At 41.1% G+C, this 25418-nt stretch overlaps 1 protein-coding gene across 7 annotated transcripts in view; it reads right to left on the bottom strand.

The window, feature by feature from the left end:
• Positions 1 to 50: 50 nt before the first annotated feature.
• Positions 51 to 25418, bottom strand: part of nhsl1b (NHS-like 1b) — an 82473-nt gene continuing 57105 nt past the window's right edge. For 3 of the 7 annotated variants that reach the window (XM_033991218.2, XM_055232077.1, XM_055232076.1), the window contains exons 2-8: positions 16484 to 16636; positions 12924 to 13048; positions 12391 to 12595; positions 10605 to 10736; positions 6086 to 9232; positions 4938 to 5070; positions 60 to 2104 (exon numbers count right to left, since the gene is read on the bottom strand). In XM_033991218.2, coding sequence (XP_033847109.1) covers positions 1453 to 2104; positions 4938 to 5070; positions 6086 to 9232; positions 10605 to 10736; positions 12391 to 12595; positions 12924 to 13048; positions 16484 to 16636 — 4547 coding nt within the window. In that variant the 3' untranslated portion in view covers positions 60 to 1452. Of the gene's footprint in view, positions 2105 to 4937; positions 5071 to 6085; positions 9233 to 10604; positions 10737 to 12390; positions 12596 to 12923; positions 13049 to 16483; positions 16637 to 21628; positions 21764 to 25418 lie in introns of those variants that run through there. The other 4 variants (XM_033991219.2, XM_033991220.2, XM_033991222.2 and 1 more) reach the window with 3 other exon arrangements.

The following is a 25418-nucleotide window of genomic DNA, read 5'->3' on the forward strand; positions in this document are numbered from 1 at the left end:
ATGCCAGTGGATTATACACAAGAGCTATTGGAAAAGAACAAAACAGCCATGACTTTATATCACCTTCTTTAATTACACAGACATATACACATAAGCAGCCAGCCTTCATGATGCCTTCGTCTTGTTTTTACGATTCATTTTTGCTGTTTGAGGCATAAGATGAACCTGGCCCAAAGTGCTCAAGAAAGTCAGCAGTTGATTGGAGATTAGTAAAAAAAAAAGAGATAATTTTTAAAATTCACATGACTTTGCTATAAGTCAAGTCAATTCTAAACATGAAGGGCAGTCAAAGGCAAACATTTAAATATTGCATTTTTAAGCACCAATATAACTACATTTTGACCAATCTCTGCTCAACTGCTTGGACCAGGTCACCGAACTTACAGCCTTGCTACTTTCAAATAAATAATATACAAAAAAAAAGGAAAACCACTCCCTTTCAGCAAACACGGGGCTACTAAAATAGTACAAAGATATTTTTGAGAACAAGTCAAATGTTACTTAAAACTCATTTCTCTTTATATTTACATACAGAACCATATAAAACTGCAAAAGGATAGAGTTATTCAGGTGATTTTAGCAGGTGAAAACAATGACAAGTGGCTGCACCCTTCAGAATGTTATTTGTAATAATAACAGCTTGTTCAACTTTTCAGCTCTTTGGTAACCATCATAACTAAAATAGACTTTCCTCTGTCATTTTAGCTTTACAGTTATACATATTTATTCCCAAACAAAACATGACATAATTTTGAAACAATCTTTAAAACGGTAACACAAACAAAGATAATGACAATGCACAATGCGAATCTACAAACAAAACAACACAAATCATGTTTTAGAGTAAATTTGCAGTTCGGGTCAAGTCTTTGTACACTCAAACCTGGCAATTATCCCACAGAAGTACCACAGTCTGCAGAAGAGCTACCGTTCTACATTCAAATCTGCCCAGGACACGGCCTGCTACATAGCACCACTGCAAAGATTGTGTTTTTGATTGTTTAAAAAAAATGGATGATTAGATGAGGATATACAGACTGTTGCCCATAAAATTGAAATAGTCTTGTTTCCTGACACATCTCCCTTTATTCCTATTTATATATACATTAAGTATCATTAACAAGAATCTTCTCAAACTGCGTTAACAGCATTGATTTTTTGTCCCATTTCTCTAGTCCTGGTTGTACTTTGAAATCCAAATATTTTATTAGGTAGAACTTGGTGTACGCTTGACCATCGCAGCGTTAAGATAACAAGTTGATAGTCAACAGTGTGCATGAAGCAAAACAGGACACATTATTTATCATAAAGATAATAAAAAAAACAGAAAATTCTTGAAAAATTGCTGAACCAGTACCACTTCTGACCTCCAAATGGGACAGTGGCGTGTCTTTATTTGTGCCAGTTTTAAGGGTATATTCCAGAAGTTAATTTCTGTAAATCATGGTCCATCTAACTCCTACTTTCTTCAGATAAAGTGCTATTGGAGTCATTGAGAGCTGAAAGGCTGTCCACTGCATCATTGTACTCACTCTCCCCCCACTCTCCCTCGCGTTCACATATAACAGTCATGGGGCTGCTGAGTATCCTACTGCGGGCGTTGTACTTGCTACTGGCAGCGGAGGGCGGCGTGCGTGAACGTCCATATTTCATCCCACTAAAAGCAAAAGAGGGGGATGTGGGTGAGGAGAGGGGCAGAGAGTCATAGCGGTTCCACTCCTCCGAGGGTCTTTTACTGCGGCCGGGTGAGGCGCACGGGCTGTGGGGGGCGGAGGAGGGTGACCCGGGGGAGGCGGGGGGGTCCAGGGCCGATTCGGAGCGCGTCCTCTGAAAGCGTGGGTCGGTGGAGCGCAGCATTTCAGCAGCGGACATCCGGAAACTGGTCTCAGAGCGGCTGCCCTTCTTCAGCAGCAGGGCTTTGAAGGTGTCGCTGCTGGTGGAGGATTTGCGCAGAGATCTCTGGATGGAGCTGGTTTGACGGGGCAGGGAGGAGCCCAGGCCAGTGGAGCTGCCTGTCGGGGTCACTGGAGGGGAGCTAGGGTGAGAACCGGGCCGCGTCCGCTCATCATCCGACACACTGCGACCCAGGACCTTCCTTTTTGACCTGTGGGAAAGAGGAAACTTTTCAGACTGGTGCATCTTTAGAATTACATAAATGTCAAAGTTGTTGAGTAAACCTTAAATGCGGTTTTGTTCATGCTTTGTAATAACTACACTTTGATTAGCTTTACTAAAGTGTTACCAAAGACAGATATTTGTTGTTGGTATTTTAATAAAAGCTTGGACTTATGATGGAATTACATATTGTGTACCTGAAAACACATCATAACACCATATGTCAGTGTGCATATGGTATTGATCAGAGTCGGGGAGAAAACACTCCCTGTTAAATGCAACACCTTTTCCTATTCAAAATATATCATATTTAATATATATTATTAATCACAAGGGCAACAGTCCTAATTTCTGATCATAATGAAACCCATTGATATTAGAGATCAAGGATTACTTGAATCGTACTTTTTCTGCTTTGGTATTCTTGGCACCCCTGATATTGCAGAAGAGGAAATAGAAAAGTGGATCTGGGTTAATCAAGATGTCACAGGGGATTGTTAACTTCATCTAGCCACAGTATTATTATCTATTGAGAGTGCAGCTCAGAAACAACCAATTTAAATTCAACTTAAGCCTACAGGATATGTCTTTCTACAACTCATTAACTGGTCTCTTAACGCTACTGCATAGTTCCTCTGAGGATACAAACACTCCAAATCTTTGTCCCAAATTTGCCATATGTTTGTGACGCCCCCAGCAATCGCTCCACGGAATCAGTAATAAACAAAAGAGGAGTCGACAATGACATAGGAATAATTATAAGAGGGGCTTAAAAAGTTGAATAATTTTGCATTCTCAATTGAGTGAAGGAAAACTGTCGATGCTGCTACTCTGTAAAAAAGCTAAGACTAAGGGACAATGAAATTAATCAGAAAAAAACTATATGGGAATTGTGCCCAAAGCGATTTTAATCACAAGATGACATTTCTGCCATTCTCAGCAGGAGTTTGTAGTTGGTGTTACCGCAGCCTATATAACAACCATAAAGAAATAACAAAGCAAGGCAATTCTCTGCGAAAGCTATGGTACCCACTACTTACTATTTAAAATGCATAGGTAGCAGCATTGCAAAGTAACAAAGCTATTTATGGGATAGTGCCTTTTATTTTGCCACTTTGAACCACTTGGTATGCACCCCCTTTATGCCCTTAAAAAGACGATAAAAAGCATGAAAACTCTGATCACTGATAAGAAAGAGGTTTGATCACAGAATTAAAAAGGTCTCCAGGCAAGGTGAGACATAATGCCTAATCCTGCAGATTGGATCTAGTGAGAGAAATTGTACAGAAAAACCTGTGGAGGGTGCTGAAGGTCAGAGAGAGAGAGACTGTGTAGTGATACGAGGTGTGCGCTGTTTTTTAAAGACTCAAACTGTTGCCCTAAATTCAACCTCTCAGAGTAGCAATTGTCTTTTATGGGCATGCCACATCACAGCGTTACATAAGAGATACTTCAACACATTCATGCATGCATATATTAAGACACCTGAATGCAGTGAAGCGCAATGTAATGCTATATTCAGTACTATACCAAACCAGTGACTGAATGGACCAAGAAAAAGACGTGAGAAATTTTTGTAATTGTTCTAAGAGACAGTACAACAGAGCATAATTAAGGAAATGAAAATGTATCATGAATGTAGCCTAATTCATTAGTTAATTCCTTGATTTAGATAAATTCTGAGACTGGATTAGACCTGGTTTACACATCTAAAACTGATCAAATCTAGACTCCATCATTTCTTTATTAAGAATTACATACATTTTTAAAAGGCATCTTAACCTTACTATCCAAATATCGTCATAATAAATAATGAAACAAATCATCATAATAAAGATACTGATTTTAATAACAAGTTGCAAAAAATGTATCACCAATCTACTGCTTAGAGACCCTCCTTGAAATTCCCATAAAGAATGTGTGCAAGAAATGTTGGTCAATAACCTAAAAGATGTCGTTACTATCCAAATAGCATCACTGAAAAACAGAGATAATATTGATTTTAATAGCATGTTGCAAAAAATCATTAGTGTTTGAACGGCTTAGGGACCTAGTACAGTCCTTGAAATTCCCATAATTAATGTGGGTAAGAAACATCGGTGAATAACTCAACATTACATAACAAACGTCTTGAAAGTGCGGTCAATAAAGCGAGTGTTGCCAGAGGAAGTAAAATCCCATGAAATGAAATCCTGCGATGGCTAAAAGGACTCTTGACTGCTGTGCCACGTGACCGTGAAACACAAACTGGTGTGGGCTGCATGAGAAATTTATGTCTCCTCCTGCTTTGAAGAGCGCACGTATGCAATATATGTCAGACTTGAGTGCACTAGAGCAGATAGACGTTCACTCTCTCTGGTGGCCTCTAACCTAGATTAGTACCTCAGGGTGTTGAGTAGTTTAAATATGGATGAAGTAACAGCCTTTTAAGTCAAAATGAGCATCGCTAATTTGACTATACACGAGACACAAAAATAAACAGTGGAGATATGTGGATGTTGGTGTACAAACAATTTATCCATGGACCACATATAGCAGCTAAATGTAATGCATACTCTGATATGTGAGTTGACAATAGGTAAAGTTATGACAGCAGGGCAGATGATGAAGCATAGGGGGGATGGAAATGGAAACAGAGAAATCATGTCCTGAAGGGTGATGTGGGGGGAAGGAGCGGTCAAGTTCAGGGTTACGAGAGAGAGAGAAAAATGAGATGAGATGCTGACAGAGATACAGTGAGAGGAGAGATAGAGAACACATGGTAGCATACAGGAGTGCAGGAGTGGACATGGTTTGGACTTGACAAGAGTGAGTTTACCCACCTGTGAATGACCGCAAAGAGGTCATCGGTGGTTCTAGGACGGGAGGGAGTAGGGGTCACCATGCTCTCCCGGGACGCCCCGTTGGACCGGACCGGCGACGAGTCTGCCGTGCTGCTGGAATCGAATACCTCACCTGAGAAGAAATGACATTGTTACAGATATAGATCTCTCTCTTTCATCCTGTGTCTAAAATCAGAGGGATAGTTTTTACATCTTTGTCTGTTTGGATGTCCCCGTGAGTGTATTCGTTCTTCTAGAGTTTTTAGCCGCTTTCCTCCTCCCCGCCTCTTCTCAACCTTCGCGCTCACGTCTACAATTCGACTGCCTCAGCTGCTGCGGGCATCCTCCCCTACATCCTACTTACTCCCCTCCCCTTTCTGATGCGACTAAGCCCCTCCCCCCTTGCCCTAAAACTCACATCTCCCCCTGGGATGGACAGCCGCGTACCCCTCCCTTACCTTATAGTGAGTTAGACTGAAGATTAACAGCAAAGATGAGAGGAAAAAAAAACATATTTGAAAATAAGGATGGATTGCTCCAGGGGGTGAGATAGACAGAGGGCTGGATTGAATAAAAAAAGAAAACTGAGCAATGCAGGGGAAAATGGGATCGTAGCCATAAGAGCGGCACAGAACACAAAGTGAAAAGGATGAGAAAAGAGAGGAGATCCAAGAGGCTGCGGCACTGCTGTCCCACTGATAAGCTGTGCCATTTTCACAGTTTTAAACCTTTTGAGCATGTGTTTTTCAAGTTTGGACGGTTGACAAGTGTCCAGTGGATAATTGACAACCAATATGGGAAATGTGCCAAAGTTTGATATTGATTTAGGTAGTTTTTTAAGGAGAAGGCATTGGGCTAGGAAGAAAAGTAAGGCATAAGGGTACGAATGAGAATTGTGATTTGAGATTTAGTGAATTGACCCATGATTTCATATTTGAAGTGTCAAGTAACATGATTCATTTTGGTGTTGGGGTATAGCTTCAAAATGAGAAAGTTTAGGTAGATACTTCAGCACCCCATCTGAGTCAATGGCATAGCTCTGTAGCTTTGTCAAAAAATAAATAAATAAACAGGAATAAATTCTATCTTGCAGTATAGGATATTTTGTCTACAATAATTGAATTGAAAAAAAAAGGCTCATCACTCACCTGCATCATCCTCTTTGGAGCTGACAGATCCACTTGTGCTGCTCGTTCCATCTCCTTCCTCCTCTTCCTCCTCTTCATCATGTCCATTGGTACACACACTTAATTCCGGGCTGACTGGAGCAGACATGTTGGAGTCTTCTTCTTGTGGGTCTGTCAGTGTTTCACTGCTTTCTGTTAAAGGCTCAGAGCTCTCTGAAGTTTCCCCATCTTGCTGCAGCCCATTTTTCAATTCATCTTCTTTTGTGAGTGAATCTACCTGATCTTCTGTAGGCAAGTGTCCATTTTCTTCTTGATTTTGACACTGCTCTATAAGAGGCTGGGGTTTAACTGATGGTATGAAGGGCTTTTGGGGCTTTTTGGAGACAGCTGGAGGCTGTTTGACAGGAGAGGTCTGTGGGGAGATTTGCATTGCATCATGGTTGTTGTAGTTTTCTTTGCCATTCACATGTTGGTACTCATTGATGAAACTGGAGTCTAGAGATAACTCCTCTAAAAGCTTCGAGACAGGAGATGGGGAAGACTGCCGGGACACATCTTCAATGCAGTCATTTTGAGTGTCATTCTGCAGGCTGGAGTCAAAGGTTTGAGGTTTTGTGTCATTGTTGAGGTCTAAGTCTGTGTTGCTGTCAATTTCCTTATCGGGACGTTTTACTGACCGAAGCTGGACACTCTGCAGGGCGAATGGCGTGATAAGGGGCTTGGGTGAAGGCATGGCATTATCGGACAGGGCCTCTTTGGGGGGCTGCTGCTTTGGTGTTTTGACAACAGATGGAGGGGAAGATGATGCGACAAGAGGAGGCAGTGGTGGTGGCAGAGGGGGGCCCATGTTGGGGTATGGGGGTGGGGGAGGAGGAGGACTGAAGCTGCCATTGAAGGATGAGCTGGGGGGGATTAGTGCATTAGGGGATGGAGGAGGAGGAAACTCAGGGGAAGTGGAACAGGGAGGGAGCGGGCTTAGTGCCTGGGCTGGTGGAGTGCATGGTAGTGGTGGAGGTGGTGGAGGAGCAGGAGGGGAAGCAGGGGGCAGAGGGGCAGGGAAGGGGGGTGGGGGGCTCAGAGGGGTAGTGGGAGCAGAGGAGGAGAAGACAGGCAGAGGAGGTGGTGGAGGAGGAGGTGGGTTTTTGAGAGAGTCTGATGTGTTTGAGGACAGAGAAGTGGATGAAGAGGACATTGACACAGAGGAGATGAGGGAGGACTTTCTCTCTGGGACTTTGGGTTTGGGGCGACTCCCTGAAGGAGACATGGAGCGGACGAATGAGGGCACTGGTGTCCCGGCGGTGGGTGTGTTGGACTGGCTGGAGTAGCCACTAGAGGGAGAGGTGAGTCTATGTACTCTGTCTGGTGAGGTTTTTGGCTTCACTGCCCCTTCCTGCTGAACTGTAGGAGACTGGACATTGTTACTGTCCCCATTGTTTTGGAGATCTCCAGAGGTCACTCCTGTTGAGACGGTTTCAGTGGAGGTGGCAGCAGGAGACTGTGCCCTCTGGTCGGCTTGGCCTCGAGGATAGTCCATGTAGTAGCCCCAGGACTCTGCGTAGTCCGAGCGCAGGCTGCTGGTCTCACTCTGAGCAGGAGTTACTTGGCAAAGCGAGTACATGTTTGATACTACACCAGAGTGCACTCCCAACGATGCTGCTGAGCTGCCTGCACTGATGCTACTGTGACTGCGCGGCCGCAGCACCCACGGGTCATCATAGTCACTGCTCGGGCTGTGGGAGGGTGAAGAAGGTGATGCTCCTTTTCCTTTGCCTGCTCTCAGTCCCATCTGTAAGCTCTGCTGTAGGCTGGCGATGAGGCTCTCATTGAGCACAGACTCAGAGCCTCCGCTGATGGCACTCACCCCTCCCAGGGGCTTCTTCTCCCCAGGTCTGCGACGCAGAGAGTCTGTGCGGGCCGGGGGCAGAGGCGGTTTCTTAGATTTGCGCAAAGAGATGCTTCGGGACAAAGATTTATCACTGTACAAACTTGCAGAGTCCTCATGGTTGGCCAGCTCCCGGCACTCATACATGCTGTGTCTAGTGGCCCGTCCAACGGCCGCCCCATGGCCGCTGCCATGGCTTCGTGAGCGCAGGCCTGAGTCCAGGTGCATGGAAGTGAAGTAGCCATCGTTGTCCTGGGAGTAGAGTGAGCTGGAGTCTGTGGTGGTCCTGGAAGAGCGCTCCAGGCTGCTGTACAGCTGGTTTATGGGCGTGGAACAGCTGGAGGTCAGTGTACGATGTGGGACCACTACATTTTCGGGTGTGTCGTAGATCCACTGTTCCTCTGGTATACAGGATGGAGGGGTAGGGGCCAGCGTGCTGTGGCTGTGTGCGCTGCTGTCTGAGTGTCCAGACTCACTTGTGGTGGCAGTGCCTGCACTCTGAGCTTTAGTCACAGGAGTGGAAGTGGCTGGAGCAGGACAGGTGCTGCTGTAACTGAAAGGTGCAGGACTGGATGTCAGAGGATTTATGCTTGATGCCATACTGAGGGGGCGACCATTGGGTAGAACTATGGCAGTGGGTGGGCTGTGACCAGATGAATTTAATGTAATGACCTCAGTGGAGCTGGACATCGTGGCGTTTGGAATGAGAGAGGTAGAGTACGCTGCATGAGGAGACACCACACAGGCTGGACCTCCTCCCCACTCACTGACCTGGCTCCCTCTGACCTCTTGGGACTTGGGTCGGGGCAGAGTGCCAGTTCTTGGGGCATTTCTCATGTGGACCGCTGTATCATCCACCTGAAGTTTGCCTATGCGGCCCTGTGGTGTCCCATGCTCTTCTGATTTAATGGGGGTGCTGCTGTAGATGGGATCAGCACTTAGAGATACCCTGGCCCCTCGGGGCAGGCTGTGAAACCGGGACATGTCTCCATTATACTGAGGCATCATAACTATACCAGAGCTGTCTGTACTGGAGATGGATATACTTCCAGTAGAGGATGAAGCTGAAATCCCTGCCATCTGTGCAGCAATACCCTGTCCCCTTTGTGCGCGGATTCTCCTCATGGACGGGGGGACTATTTTCACCTCCTCTGTCTGAGAGCAGGAGTCTCTAGTCACTGACCTCCGGAGCATCGAGTTCATACTTCCGGTTCGCCCCAAAGTGGAATATTGTCCCGGGATGAACATAGAATGAGGTCGTGCATCTCCACAGCGTCCTGGTGGAGCTGTCAAACAGTAATAAAAAAGCAAATAAGTTCACTACTTTGAAAATATTGCTTTCCTACCTCAATGACAAAACTTGAGTTAGTATGTATTCTATTCTTGATCACAAGGGAGCTACTTCATTAGTACCCCCTGCTTAGTATTTTCTGGTTTGCATCATTAGAGTGGAAAAGGCAAATCAGAAAATGCATTCTCATGATCATCAGGCTCAAAGTCTATTAGAAAAGGATAACTATCAATTTGGCCTTTAAACAGGTGCAACTGAGCAAACACAGAAATGCAAGGAGGCATGCACAAGCAGGGTCAAGTACGCAGAATGCAGACAAAAATAGAGGTGAAGACACAAACACTAAAACATACCAGAAAAACACACAAATGGTCCAAAAGCTGGCTAACCGGACTCCTCCATTTGCTATAACCTTTGAATTCCCCAACATATTTCCTCTCCTCTTCCTCTGTCCTGAGCATCACACACATTCTCTCCTCTTCCTCGCTAAAGACCAGAGTGACAGCTTGGCTCGCCTCTGCTGCTACTGCGATAGATTAAGCTGCAGGTCTAGTACTTCCCAGGCAGCATCAGAGCAAGAAGAGGAGAGAGAGGGAAGGATGGGGACTATTACCCCAGCCCAGTAATCATGACATTCAGAGCCAGTCGTCCGCTGAGCTCACACCAGACTTAAAGCTTTTTTCTTATCAGCTTTGATCTTATCGCAGTGGACTTATGCTTTGCTTCAATAGTGGTGCCAATCTGCAGTGAAAACATGTGTAAATAAGCATGTGGGGTGGTCAACTCTACTGTGCTAGTTATGGAAGTTTAAGATTGGGAACTTCAGATAAAGTCTGAAGGAGCACTGAACTTGAATTTGTAGTTTAATACTATAACAGTAATATCACTTTATCAGAGGTTGCACCAAATATCACACAAAACACAACAAACCAAGCCCCACAACTAAACCAATTCCACGCCTATAGCAAGTGATCAAATAAGGATTAATTCCCCACTAACAAGGCCTACACCTGTTAAAATCAAATCTGGACTACATCGATAATAAATAGGTTTGGATTAGCACTTGCATTAGGCTGCCCCAGAAGAAAGCCACAAACCAGCGTCAGAATTTTCTTATGCAAAATGAATAGGAATGAGAAATGGACAGACAGGACACAAATGATTGTACTGCACACAAATAAAGCACATTAAGTATTGCCCAAGAATTTCCCAAATCAATCCAAAAATTGAAATAAAGGTATCATGGCAGAGGCACTGAAATGACCAATACACAACAACTACTACAGCTAGAACTACAGCTACCACTACTTGCACTACAGTCTATGGACAGTGGAGGGTGCTGCACGTTACCCCACATTCACCCATACCTAAGTCCGGGTTGAAGTTGTCGGGCAGCCCTGATATAGTCTTTCTGCGTTTGACCTTCTTGGGCCTTCGGGACACTGTGTCAGTGTTAATGAGGGAGCGCCGGATGCTCGCCTGCCGGTCAAACTCTTTCCCTGGAGTTCGGGAGAGCGAGAGCAAGGCAGGTGCAGACATAGGCAAACAGTTAGTTATAGGAAAAACTTCACATGCACAACATCTTCTTGTTGTTAAATAAAACATGCATTCAAACATTATTTTCTTGAACAGCTTTCAACGGCAGTACCAGTCTTTGCATATGGATTTGAAATATCTATCTTAAAGCCATAATGCAAACCATATTGCAAATAGGCTCATAGTAATTTTCATGACGGAATTTGAAAACCAATTTTTTTTTTAAATTTAAAAAAATAATCCATTTGCAAAGTTTGAGATTTTACTGACATTTTTGCTTTTAAAATTCAGTGAGTGTAACTATCATATAAAAGTCAGTTAGTGTTTGCATATATTGAATTGAGATGTGAAAAGTGCATGTTAATAAGAATCATTAAACAGAGTTTGGGTTTTTCAAGACATGCAAGATAAGAGATTATCACCACATAGTGAGTATCTGGCCTCAGCAGTGGACTGTGTAGATGGATACAGTGTGCAGGCATCAGGGATGTAGGGAACAATCTAAGGGCAGACTGTGTCACATTGCCACTTGGTGACAGAAAACGCTCTGATCTGGCTCTGTGTCTGTGCTTTCCTCTCTCTCACTCAGTAATGCGAAGTGACAGCAGATGAAGTCAACACTGATTTGTGAGGAGAGGAAACACATTAAGGCTTCATTAGTGTCTATGGGATCATGGGTCCATGGGAAGATTGATTGTGTTACAGGCAAAATCAGATGGTTATTGTAAACTGACAATTTGGAGTCAATGTGGTATTAGTTTATTTGTTTATAAATCATTCCTTAACAGTAGATTTTCCAAAGATGGTTTTCTATTGATATGCTTATGTTGTGTTTGTTCAAAGCAAATTCTCACACATTTCAATACCAATTGTTTGGATGTGGAAAATGCACATTATATAAAAAATATGCATATGAAACTACATCCTGCCCAGCTCACATAGCAACAAAATGCTCCTTTTACAAAAGGAGCGTCCTAGGAATAATGTGCAAACATTCGGACCTGACAAACAGAATTCCTGACCCTTGAATGAGCCGTCACACTAATTTAAACAGGAAAATGTACATAAACAGAAAGGATGGTCAGGAGTATATATCAACTGATACGGGTTTTTTCGTGATACCGATCGTTTAGAATCCAGAGAAACCGATGGCCAATAGGATCTGTAGATATTTTAGGGAAATATATACGGTCAATTTTGATTACTTTCCCCAAATTATGTAATGTAATGTAAATGTAAAGTAAATTTAGTAAAAACTCACCTACAACCCATTTTTACCACAAACCTTTAAGAGAGCAGTATAGTCACGTTTTGTGCAGTGATCCATTTGCATTTAAATGTCAAATATACACAACTATGAACAAAATATCGGCCTCTCCTGGAGATTTACAGCCGATAGCCGATACACTAAAAGAGCAAATAGCCCCTAGTCAGGAGCAAAGGGAGTTCTCTTCAGATGGGAACAGATTGAGATCTTTGATAGAATGGAGTTGGTACAGCGTGGTTTAAATCTCAAGCCACATCACAAGATTTTTTTTCAGTGATATGCAATGTGCATATGTAAAAATTCTATAGTATTTAATACCTCAAATACTAGCTATAGATAACGAATCATACCTGTTACATTAATAGGAACAATGTCTGTGGGCACAGCCTGAGCGGCCTGTCTCATCCTCTCCTCGGGTGTGGGGAGGGGCGTGGCCTTGGTCCAAACCACCTGACCATCGACCTCTGACCCTTCCCTGTTCTCTCCACAGCCCTGAGGAGTCTGGGACCTCATAGACAGTTGAGATTTGTCATCTTCTGCTGATGATGTTATTGACTGGAAGTGGAAAAACAAAATTAAGTGTAAGTATAATTATCAAGGTATGAAAAAATCAAGTTACGAAATAAAACCTGCATGAATTATAACTGCGCAAAAGGAGCACACTTTACAATGATATCGCATTGACCTTGGAGTGGTAAACATGTTATGTCCCCTGTAAGACATGTAAAGACCAACATAGTGTGTAACTTTTGTATGAAAGGAATTGCAGAACCAGGTGCTGCCACTAGATGGTAGTACACTCCTAACTGAATAACTGGATCACGGTGTGGAGCTCAGAGGACAGGTTCTTCAAAGTCATATGCCTAAGTGCATAAGTGCATACCTTCTTGTCAATGTCTTCATCCTCCTCATCCTGCAGGCTGCCTGACTGTAGAGGGTCAGAGAACGTGGGACCCTGAGAGTAGTACTGGGAACTCCGAAAACCATCCTTCCTCAGTTTGTCACATTCTGAAAGACAGAAAACAAGAAATTTGACTGATTATTTGAGTCTTTGAATCTCTTCTATTTTATGAAAGTGTAAGTCAAAGTATTGTCATAAGGCTTAGTTTAATTTAAAGCGTTACTTAAATTTTACATTGAACTTAATTCTATTTCAATGGTTTGGTCTTATGTTCCACCCAGACATTTTTCCACAATAAAATAAATTATTACATTAATAATATTACATGCTAACCAGCTTGATTTGTGACTTTATAGATACACTCTCTACTTTGATATTTACTTAGCATTGCAACTAGTGATAACTGTGAGCATTAATTATTGATGAATTTGCTTGGGCATCATATGACCACAGCCCTCATTGGATGCTGCCAGGCGCCGCTCACACCTCTCTCCTCACCACCTGCTGTTTCGGTGGTGATGCGGATGAATGGAGATGCGTGATATAGAAACAGACAGCCTACTACATGAGTGAGTGCACATGGGAGGGGTACAGTCTGTCAAACACAGATGGAGGAACTGTGCCCTAGCACAATTCAGACACTTGAGGAACTACTACTGCTACACATTTTGCAATTAGGTTAATATAAGCATTTTCAGAACATGCTGAATAACTACCATGACGTTCACTCAAAATCCCACAAAGTCCATTCAAATGTCTGGAGACCAGGTTAAACTTTCATTTTGGCCTGATTTTTCATCAATATTATTTAATTTAGCTTTCCATGAGGTTAATAAAACCTATGTTAAGTTACAGTTATAGTAGTCTTGTATTACCACACATTAAACATAGCATATAATTTGTTCTCCTAACACACTATAACCATGCTGCTTAGCTATTAATTAAACATATCAACTAATACAAACTGAATTATTCATTAAACCAGTTGTTGTATTAGGTGTTGCACATGTACAGACACTGTCAGACCCTCCTGTCCTATCAAGGTTGCTCCATTACATCCATTTTGTGTGGCGTTTATCTCCATTGCTAATTACAACTGGTCTCTACGGAGATCCACTCTGGTGCATGTATGATGGGTAATAGGTTCTAATGGGGGAAACAAAGGCAGCGTTTGTGACAAGCAGCTCGTGTGTTGAAGGATGGATTTAGAAAGCGTAATGCTAATGAGGATACGATGACGAGCTTGAGATGATTGGTGGGGTGTGATTAGGCACGGTTGATCAAATAAATAAGCCTGTGATAAGGGGCTGTCGCTTGTTGCTAGGCAGAAGTGCATGAAAGTGGCACAAGGGAAGACAGGCAGAAAAAGGGAAAAAGTGATGGCAAGGTTATGGAATTACAGCAATCCTTATAAACTATTACATGAAGAGAGAGGTTCACAAACAAGTCTAAGTCTACTTCTTGAACCAGTCAAAACAGGAGTTGAAATGTAATCCAAGGTTAAACCAGGGTTAAACTTAAACCAAATTAAAAAGTGATTCACTGCATGGTAGGAGGTAGATGGTGTGATGGTGTCACCAAATGAAAAATAATTAATGGAAATATATTATTATCATAGCAATAACAAAACCATACCCAGAGTTTTGGAGTCTGTTATCTTAATGTGGGTAATGTTGAATGTTGCTGAAGCTAATAAAGGATTATGTTAAAGACATTAAGGTGATTTGGCGTCTTAATGCTCTGTCTGACCTCACAGAAGAGTGCAGTGGTACATTTCTTTTGCTCCTCTCATGAAAATCCACAGTAGTACAATGAATAACAATACATAATGCATTTCCATAATTAGAAAGGAGCAGATATGAAGAAAAAAATCTTACATATGAAGAAAAAAATCGTATACACAGGTACAGGTTCTGAATACACCTCTACAAACACAACGTTATATCTATGGTGGTCGTCAGGATTGATTACAGACAAGAATAACTCACTGTTGCGCAATCTATTCAATGCATTTGAATGGGTCACATGTTGACTTAAAAATCTAATGTGAATTTCATGTATGGGGTTAAAGAGTTGGCACATTTAGACAAGACTGCTTACTGGATAATGTATTTTTATATTACTCACAATCTCCAATACATAAAATGCCTTTATCCTTCTATTGCCCTATAAGCAGGCAGGACGGTGTACAAAAGTCTACAGTGTATGTGTAATGGACAGGTGCATTCATTGAACACCTGTTGCCACTGAAGTGAGACCCCCTGGGGCAGGCTGGTGGTGATAGGAGCTGACAGTGTGGGGGCGGGGAAAAATCCACATCCCAGGTGTTGTTTGTCGACCAGCCGTATAAATAATGTAGAAAGTACAAGACTACGACATGGGGTCAGACTGAAGAAAACAAAGCTAATCTGAAGGACTTGGATTTGAAGACCTTAGTATAAACCAGGTAACATTAACTATACAAGTCAGACTACAGCTGTTGACTTTACAGTTATCACTACTAACTACTTTATCTACAAGGACACTGAGCAGGTCACAACAAGCCCCTGCAAACATACCACCTAAATACAACCTTCTCTGAATGTTTCCGCTTGACTGACAAATGGGTGAGAAAATGCAACTTTCCCAGGAACACTGAACACAACAACAACACATTTCAGATTCCTAACAAGAGTAGCCAAATCATTGCATTTCTACAGTTTTATCTCAAGTTATTTCAGTGCAGTATTTTGGCGAGTGGATCCAAAACTGTAATAAAACACCACTATATTAATTTATTTGATTATGACTGCAAAACAAGATTTAAAAGTGAAATTAAGTTGTTGATCATGGTCGCGTATCCTGTATGACTAGAACGTTATTACATTTCAACTAACGATGATGAAAAATAAATGTTTATCTAACTAGAATAATTCTACCTTTATTGTGTACATTTCCATTTTTATACATTATATGGAAATGAACCCTTATACAGTTATGCTATACTATTTTATGTATAGTTATTTGTTTTTAGCCATAACACCACATTGTCATTTTACTAATGTTTTTCCAGAATACTACTGAGAGCTACTGTGCCAAGGTAAACAAACAAACCTCCGGTCACAGCCCTTCTTCCTGTCAACTGCAGGATCTCAACTGAAGTTGTAACTCTGTTCTGACTTCCATTGTTTACTTGTCTTGTGGCTTGGCTAAACAAGTAGGTGTGATCTTGCATTGTGACCCTGTTTGAACACACTAAACAAAATGTAGTGGTAGTTACTGCAGATAACCTGAAAGTGCTTCTTCAGCATGATGCCTTGACCTTGCTGTGACAATTGTGATGACATCGAGTATAATAAGATTTTGTAAGCGTGTGGATTTTTTGCTTGGTTCAGCTGGTTTGGTGAGAGAATGCCATGTTACAACACCAGTGCTGCGTCATTATATTTTTGTGTGCAAATTAAATGACTTAAGCATCTCATGAAAACTGAATGCCAAGAAGCTAGCTTGTGTAATGTTGTGTTAATGTTTTAATATAAATCCCTCTTTCTCCATCTCCGTACCTCTTAGTGCAGTCTTGAGGTTGACTTTGGCCTGGCGGTGGAGGTCCTCTACACATGGTGGCCGACTGCCTGGTAGGAAGACATTTTCCTGTTGATGCCACGGAGCTGTGTAATGAACAGTCCATTTGCTTTCCTCGTCAAGATTGGACACCGCTGAAAAGACATAAAAAAACAACTTGTAAGATTTTATTGCACTTAGAATCTTTTTTGTGTAGCATTTTAAAACAACACAACAGTTAAGCTTCTCAGAGTCCACTTATTTGCATATAAGAAGACGCCATATCATGAATAATGGCTTGCAAACAGATTTTGTTTATACTTGTAACATGGGGGAAGAGGACGAAGCATGTGTCTTTGTATGGAGGTGTCACACTGCTCACTACACTTATCTGTAAGATCACATGACAGGCCACACACATAAATGAGGGGCAAATACAGGAAGAAGTTGGAGGGAAATGGCTAGTCAGAAAATAGCAAATAAAAACACTAAGAAATACAATTAAAATCTTTGCTCATAATCGAGACAAGCCAAGAAATTACAATGTTTTTAACATAATTTTGTACTACATTATCACAATATTACTTGAGCCAAAAATTTCAGCTTACAACAAAATGCAATTTGCACTGCTTTTGGAGTTCATCAAGTCAAATGGTATTGTTAATTTTATAGTAGGCACAACGCAGCCCATTTTCATGTCACCTACTTTAAGACTACCATAACCAACCACTATCATCAACAGCACAAATGGACACAATATAAACTCAATATGTTATGGTCCCATTTGAAGCTGATCAACAAACTAGGAAGAAATCACACTTTTTGGAATAAACTTTTTGGAACTGTATTAAATGTACAGTCTGCTGTCTAAGTCAAATTTAGTTAAAAAACAGTTATTAACAATGTAATGTTAAAACCATGTTTATTTTGAATGCAGACAAACTTTCATCGGCATTACTTTGACCGCCTAGCAGTGTAGTATGAACCACAAAAAACTTTTTTTCAAAGATAAAGGATCCTATTCCTGTTTTGGCCAATACAATTTTCTACAGAGACAACTGTGCCCATTTTTGATGCAATCACAGAGATAAAAAAACAAACAAAACAAAAACAACTGCCACAACTCTTACCAAGAGATCGAATCCAAGCTAAAGTTGGTGACCGTGGATGCAGAATAATTTCCATTGTAAAATCCTAAAGGTTGAAATGTTGAAATCCCATACTTCTACCAACACAACTTGTCCACGTAAAAGATGTGAAAGACTGAGAGAACCTCAGAAGGAAGAGGACGGTCTTGTAAGGGACAGGGAGTGAGTTTTGGAGAGCATTTTCACAGGTGCAAATGAGCTGTCTATTGGGGGGAGGATGTCATGTTGGGGTGGGGATCTGTGACTGCAAATTAGCCTTAGAAAGTGTCAGACGCCAAACACTGATTCAAATAATGATAGACAGAAGCAATAGAGACAGTTGAATTTAACTATGTGTTCCCATAACATTATTATAGTGAAAGTGAATGCAGTCCTACAGTTGGAAAAAGTGGTAAGAAGGTAAAGCTGAGGTAGTTGTGCCCTGGGGTCTTGCTAGTGGTGAATCATGACACCTTAATGCATCTGCAAGCCATTTGCACCTCATTTAGGGACAACCTGTAGTTAACTGTGGTCACAAGACAGCCCGTTGTGTTTATTCATATGTACTTCTGCACTACACTTCACAGTCTTTTCCTTAACACTCTTTTCCTTTAAATCTACACTATAAAGTCAATGTTCACTTGTTTATACTAAAAGGTGCTAGACACAACAGTCTTTAGGTAAAAGTCATGGGATTATAAACTTTGCTGTACTTAAGAAAAAAATGGAAGACGTTTTATTACTTTGGCAAAAAATACTTGTGTTGGCAAGCTCTAAATGTTGATTTATGCCTTATCACTCGATATGACAGTGTGTCAACTGGTTTGGCAGTCAGTGCTGCATGAATCTTGCAGCATGGCCCATAGATCAATAGGACACAATGCAGGACACAATACACACCTTCATAGTGCACAAGTGCAAGTACTAGTTATATCTATGCTGCATGTCAGTATCAAATTTTAGTGTTATGATTATTGTGAGAAGAAATTACAGTTACTCATTGACACCATGCTAAAACAACTGAAATCCCATTATCTAATACATTATCATTCTTCTAATATTTAACCATCTGTATTACATCAATGTTTCTGAATTAAAGTTAATGGAACATAAAGATGAAAAAAACCCACTTTATTTTTAGTCTAGTAAAAGAAAATTTCAAATATATTTGATTCAGAAAATAGACTGAATTGAGAAGAGTTCCTACTTCTAAAATGACAACAGTTATTATTTCTAGAGTCTTTATATTATCTTGAATAATATTGGTGTCCCTAACTTATTTACAATGTAGTGAACTTTCATTTTCTTCCTACTCAGAGTACAGGTAACCCTCCCCCATCTTGCCCTGAGGCCTGAACGAGCCAGGACACATCTATAGGGACACCAAGGACATGAGGGTCTATGAACACAAAAGCCTGTATTGTCCCTCTGCATCGGCCTCTGCATTCAGTGCCACAATGTCCCCCCCAAGCCTTTCACTACATACTGAGTCCACACAGGAGCACCATGGTGGGACACTCTTTCAGGAGTCCACTAATCCCCCTGCCTCTGTCCCCATCCTCTGCTCCTGTCCCGAACACAGACACAACATCTCAGTGCTAAGAATCCCATAGAAAACAACACCAAAATCCACCAATAAAATCAGTATTAAGGGTTACATATTGTGTAGAATAGATCAATGAAAGTGATTCTATGGTATTGACAACTAACTCCTGTGTGAAGCTTCTATCGCCCATCGACAAATATCACCAATATTATCAAGATTTGAAATTAAAATGTCAAATTGATTTAGGTCTGTTTGACAACAAAGACATGAGAATAATTTTAAAATAAATATAAAATTGTTTAAATTATCAAAAGTATATAATATTTTTACCAAATCAGGATTTTTTGACTTGCGCCATTGTGAAATGTGAAACCTTTTTGAAAATTACTGGATCTATGGAGCAGGTGACAGTGGCTTAGTGGTTATCGCAGTGGCCCCCGCTCAGACCAAGTTCTACAGTTGTGTCCTTAGGCAAGGCACTTAATCCACATTGCCTAGTATGAAAGTGGTGTGTACATGAATAATTGGTGGTGGTCAAAGGGGTTGATGGCGCAGATTGGCAGCCTCGCTTCCATCGTTCTGCTTCAGGGCAGCTGTGGATACAATAGTAGCTCACCACCACCCAGTATGGAGTAAATAATAACTAAAGTGGAATGGTTTTACAGGCTTCGACAAGCCTGTGAAGCGCATTACAACTAAGGCATTATTCATTATTAGAGGGGACCCACTCATGAATGCATGTTTTTCAAGGTCAATAAAACATTTGTAATTAAATAAATGCCGGGTAAATGTGTTTAATGCCATAGTGTGGAACATTCCAGGCAAAGCAATAACCTCTACACAGCACACCTTTTAGTATGCATTTTCATTTTTCAGAGTTTGTTGTTGTGGTACACCTAATCCTTGTTTGTTTTGCACAAGGCCAATTGAATCTAAAACCTCTTCTCAGCAGGACCTTGCCTCCTGGTGTGATAGCAGAGTGCTGTAGCTGGCAGGACAAGACCAAGGTGCTTAGCTCAGGTGCAGGGTGCAGGCATGTGTGGGACAGTCCAAAACGCTGAGCTAATGATTAATGGACTCACCTCGGTCTTCACTGCAGAAGCAAATACACACTCCAGCTAAAAATACACCTGAGATTAGAGGCTGCTGACGCTGACTGCAACTAACCACTCACGTGCATAATATGCAGCCATTGATATAGTAATAGTCTCAGTGCCTCAAATGATAAACTGTTATTGTTTGACAGATAGCTGTAATGGATGAGATATTGTTTTTCAGTGTACTTGTGGGATTTTCAAGTACAAATACAGAGATGTCTAAAGCCAAAAACAAAAACAAAAAATCAACAAAACATAAAACAGAAATCTGCAGCAAAATATATAAAAGTAGTACACAATCCAGCCACAAGGGGCCAAAGCCAGTGTGCTCTGTGTGCCTGTCCCAAATGCTTAGAGACAAACCAGGTAGGACATCTGAAATAAAACTGGGAAACTGCAGTTTTAATGGAAAACAAGGGTGTCTCTGTATAGTGCTATTTAACTTTTCTGGTGGAGGGCATGCCACCTGCTTGTCTCCAAAGAGATGTTTTTTACTGCCTGTGTTCTTCCATAGTAGGGCATAACAATTTTCCACCTTGCAGTTATTAAATTACAAAAACATGCATGCTTACTGTGAGCAGGGTCACCTCTCCACAGACCTGATCAATCACTTGGTCTGGTGCTGTTATCTACTTATCCCCAAGGAGCTAGCTAAGTTTAATACCATACTGTGAAACATTCCAGGCAACACAATAAAATCTCCATGGAGACAAGCAGGTGGCCAACCCTTCACCAAATAAGTTACATACTGCATCTTTAACAAAAAAGAACAGCAGCGCCCTAACCCAACCCTATGATGATACAACTACGTAGAATTCTTGTCATGTTAACATCAGGTCACTCAGTCAGTGGTCATCATGAGCTCTTAAAGTCTTGACCTGGTGGTTCCCTGGAAACAAGGTGCAACAGAGGGCTGTGTCTGAGAGCGGGGAGCAGAAGTGGGGCAGAGGGGGGGTGCATAGCTACAAGGAGCTGTTGTTTACTTAAATTACACTGTACACAATACACACAACACAGTATTTAAAAAAATAACATATATATAAATATGTAAAGACAACATGCATGCTAATAATTGCTTATGATGGGCAATGTTTAAACGGACGTGCTGTTAAATTTACATACTAATGAGGAAAACTTAATGCAGGCACACATACTCACAATAAACTACTGATTTGTATTGGATAGAGCTAGCTAGTTGAAATGTACACGTTTACGTTTTTGATGAAAACTCAGTGCCTTTACCATAGCAATTAACAATTAAAAACAAAGAATTCTATCTTTTGAATGGTGAGAAGTCCTCAAAATATCAGGAAGCTAAAACCATGAATACAATTAACAATATTAAAAAAGCCAACAGGTAAGAAGAAATAAACTTACCCTTCCTCTTAAAGTATTTGATCACAGATTTTAACGAGGTCCCGATGAAAACCATTATTCCAGTTCTATAGGTATCTTTCTAATGTTAAAAATGAAATTCAGGTGGTAAACAAAGCAGAATAAATCCAGTGATGGGAGAGGTGCCGGCACACTGCAGTTTTACATTCTCACTGCTCGGTGGAACGGAGCAAGTGTACAGCGAGAACAGCATACAACAAACGGCTAACCCTATCTCTCCACACATGGTCCACTCCCCCCGCCTCCGCACACTCCTGCTCTACCCCCTCCCTGTCTCAGGCGTCCCGGTCCTACGAGACACACACACATCCAACAGAAGGGTCTATGGTGGTGGTGGTGGAGGGTAGTGGGGTGGTGGAGTGAACCCGCCCCCCCCTAGAGTCTCCCAGCCTTCAGCGCTCCAAGACTCAAAAAGCTCAAAGTTAAACACAAAGTAGGTTTTGTGTAAAAGCAGTCGATTTCATTTCTGTTGTTTGCCATGGGCTTAGTTCTTTGATACTTTTCTTATTTTTTCTCTCATTCTCTCTTAAATAAATAATTGCAGTGGTTTTACATCACAGAGATCTGACTATATGGATGCTTCAGGTTGAGCAATGTCAATATTATTCTGTTCAATGATTGCACTTTTTAATTACATTAGAAATTCAAGGATATTATTTTAACATGAAATTGTTGAAACTATTGTGCTGCAAAAGCATATGACACCTGTTCATGCACAGAGAGTTTGGATATAATTACCACCTGCTTTCAGATCCAACCACAACAATTTATCTACAAAGAGTAAACTGGCCTCGTGGCTGAACACTAGAAATCAAGAATTTTACAATGAAAAGTACAATTTTTGAAATGTATGGGGCAATTTAACAACACTGTCTTAAACTAATATATTAACCAATTTATACATGTTGGTATAGATTTCACATCATGTCATCTTTCCCAGTCTACTCCACTCACTATTATGGTTCAATTTCTGACACATGAATATAGATCCCATACAAACATCCTATTGTCCGGTCCATCAACATCTATCACGCCCTGCTCTGCCCCCTCCCTCTGCACCCGGCTTTCTTTTCAACCCCAAATGGATGCACTGCGCTGGGAGGGGGAGTGTGCAACAAGAGCCTGAATAGTGCTGCAAATGATCCTTGAATTTGTGCTAAAAAGCTTTCCCCTCCCTTCTCTCCCGCTAGACCCCGTCCGTCTGCATCTCTCCTCACGCCTCTGAAGTGCTGCACAAGAGTTTGCATACAAAAACACTGTGAATTTGCCATAATCGCCTGAGACGTTTTGTTGTGGTTAATGTTTTATGCTTACTTGCATCCTCTGTGCTTCATATGCCCCTCAAGTGCAGTTGGACTAGCAGGCAATGTATTCAATTATTAACATGTGAGAAGACAGAAGCCAATTTGTGATAGCTGTATTAAATGCTTTTTGAAAACCTATGTTAATACTGATGCAAAGCAGTACTACAGAGAATGCTTCTTGTCTACTTTTCATACTGGAGAGTTGTTTCATATCAAGAACACAGACAGAATATTGGCTCTTCAAGATCCTATCACATTAATAAACATAATAAATAATTCACACATTGTTTTATTTCAAGTGGTGGACTTCTGAGATTACCAGTGCTGATGATTTGCAAACATACAGTACATAGTATAAAGCTTTAACATGCTCTATGCCGCATTCCTGATGCAGCCCTGTGCATTTGTCCAGGTTTGGGTCCCAATTAGACTGAATTATCTGAGTGTTACTGAGAATAGGGCAGTGCAATTAATTTCATTTTAATCAGATCATGATCCAACTTGGGTCATTCAAATCCTGAGATCTTCAATCAGTCCCGTGGAAGCCATATGATTCGAAGCTCAGACTTTGGGAGATCAATTTGTGTTGGATGGTATGGATTTGTTTTATTGTTTTGTTCATTTTAAATATGTTTTGAGAAAAAAATGAGAAAATAGAAAACTAATCTAAAATTGTGGTGTTTTTTTTCCCTTTTATCATATCGCCCAGATCTAAATAGGATTTTTTTTTTACATTACTGTTAATAATGGTAGAAATATGTTTACTTTATCCCTTCTCTCTCTTCTGTTTGTGTCAAATGTCCATATTTGACTCCCCATGTCTGCCCTCTGGCCTCAGCGTGGCTTGTGCTCACTCGTGTTTTATGTGGCACGCGTACAGTATTAGGTTAATAACATGCAGACGCGAGCCCACGCTGCTCCACTCATTAAAAGCCCCATTGTTTTTGACATGGTGACAACACTCATGCACACACTACACACATGCACACACAACACACATCCACACACACATGGCACACAAACCTACAGCTCTATCCACAAGGAGGGCTCCAAATGTAGGCCAGCTCCAGGATTAGGGCTCTCTATCCACTCAGCCATACGTCCAGAACATTGCATCCTTCTCTATTGAAAGATGAATGGGCACCCTGGCCAAAGAGCAGACCAAACAATATCAATCTTTCATCTCCTTTAAGCAGGTTATGTCCGGGCCGTGTGCTGACTTGGCAATGGGACCCCAGGCAAAACACATGCTCAAATGGTTATTCAAATTTGAGTAAGATATTGAGATCTCGAATAAGCAATGTGGGCAAATTTTTGACTTGGAATCAATATAACTACGTAACTAGACTTTTCACTAAATCAAATCTTATGCATTTACTGAAAACGTTGATGGGAGTTCAGTGATTAACAGCTGCAGCCTGAGATGGTAAAATTGCCATTGGATTAAAACATTAAACTGTATTCTATATCTTAAAAGAAAAAAATACATATATACATTGTTAATGCATTTATCACCAAATTCATAAAACAAGTGTTGCTTATTGTACCAAATGGTTGCAACAAGGTATTGATTGTAGGAAACCAGACAGTGACAATTTTAGCACCAATGTCTCGCCTTTACAAATTCTATCCTCAGACACAAATAGGCTCAAGGACAGGAGTGCCAGAGCAATTGGAGTGATACAATATCTCACTCTCAGATTTGTCCCATTTTCACACCTCATTTAAGTCCAGAATCTATCAGACATCAACACATTTCCTGTTTCTGACACACTTTATTTGTCTAATTGGACCAATGCTTATCAAAGCTTTCATTTCTGCTCATGTAATCAAGTCTGTATTGATTTTTGACCCTCTCTGTGCCCTTACTCTCATCTTCCCATCACTCTGTCATGTTCAGGCTTTGACCTTGCATACCTTCCTTTCATTTCAAACCTGAAAGAAAGAGTTAAGAAAAAAATATTTTGCTAAATTTTGCTTTTGGCGTTTTACATCTTTGCCAAGGCTTTCCAGCTCCCTTACAATATGTTATGTTTTTGTGAATGAAAATCAATAATTCATAACACATCCTGCTTGCTGATATATCTTTCAGTTCTTTCATCTGTACATGTCTATGACAGAACGCAGTGCATAAAATGTGGTGAGGTAGTTAAGTATGTATAGAATCACACATATGTACTTGTATAAAAAAGTATAGCGGTTATAAGAACCTATTCAGTCCTATCCTGTCATTCAGCATGCATACAGGAAAAGGCTTAATAAGATGCAATAATAATATTGAACCCATAGGACAGGGTAGGGGAAAATGTTTAAAGTCAGCAATATGCTAATGCAGTCAAGGCCAAGGTATTCAATAAACACTGAGGCAGGTGAGTGTCGCAAGATCAAATTTGAGTGCTAATTTAAAGGCTATTGCAAAATGGACTTATTGGAGCTTTGTATACCATGTTATAACGATGTTCCCTCGT

The sequence above is a fragment of the Periophthalmus magnuspinnatus genome, chromosome 24 (assembly GCF_009829125.3).
Source record: "Periophthalmus magnuspinnatus isolate fPerMag1 chromosome 24, fPerMag1.2.pri, whole genome shotgun sequence".
In the NCBI taxonomy this organism is placed as follows: domain Eukaryota; kingdom Metazoa; phylum Chordata; class Actinopteri; order Gobiiformes; family Gobiidae; genus Periophthalmus; species Periophthalmus magnuspinnatus.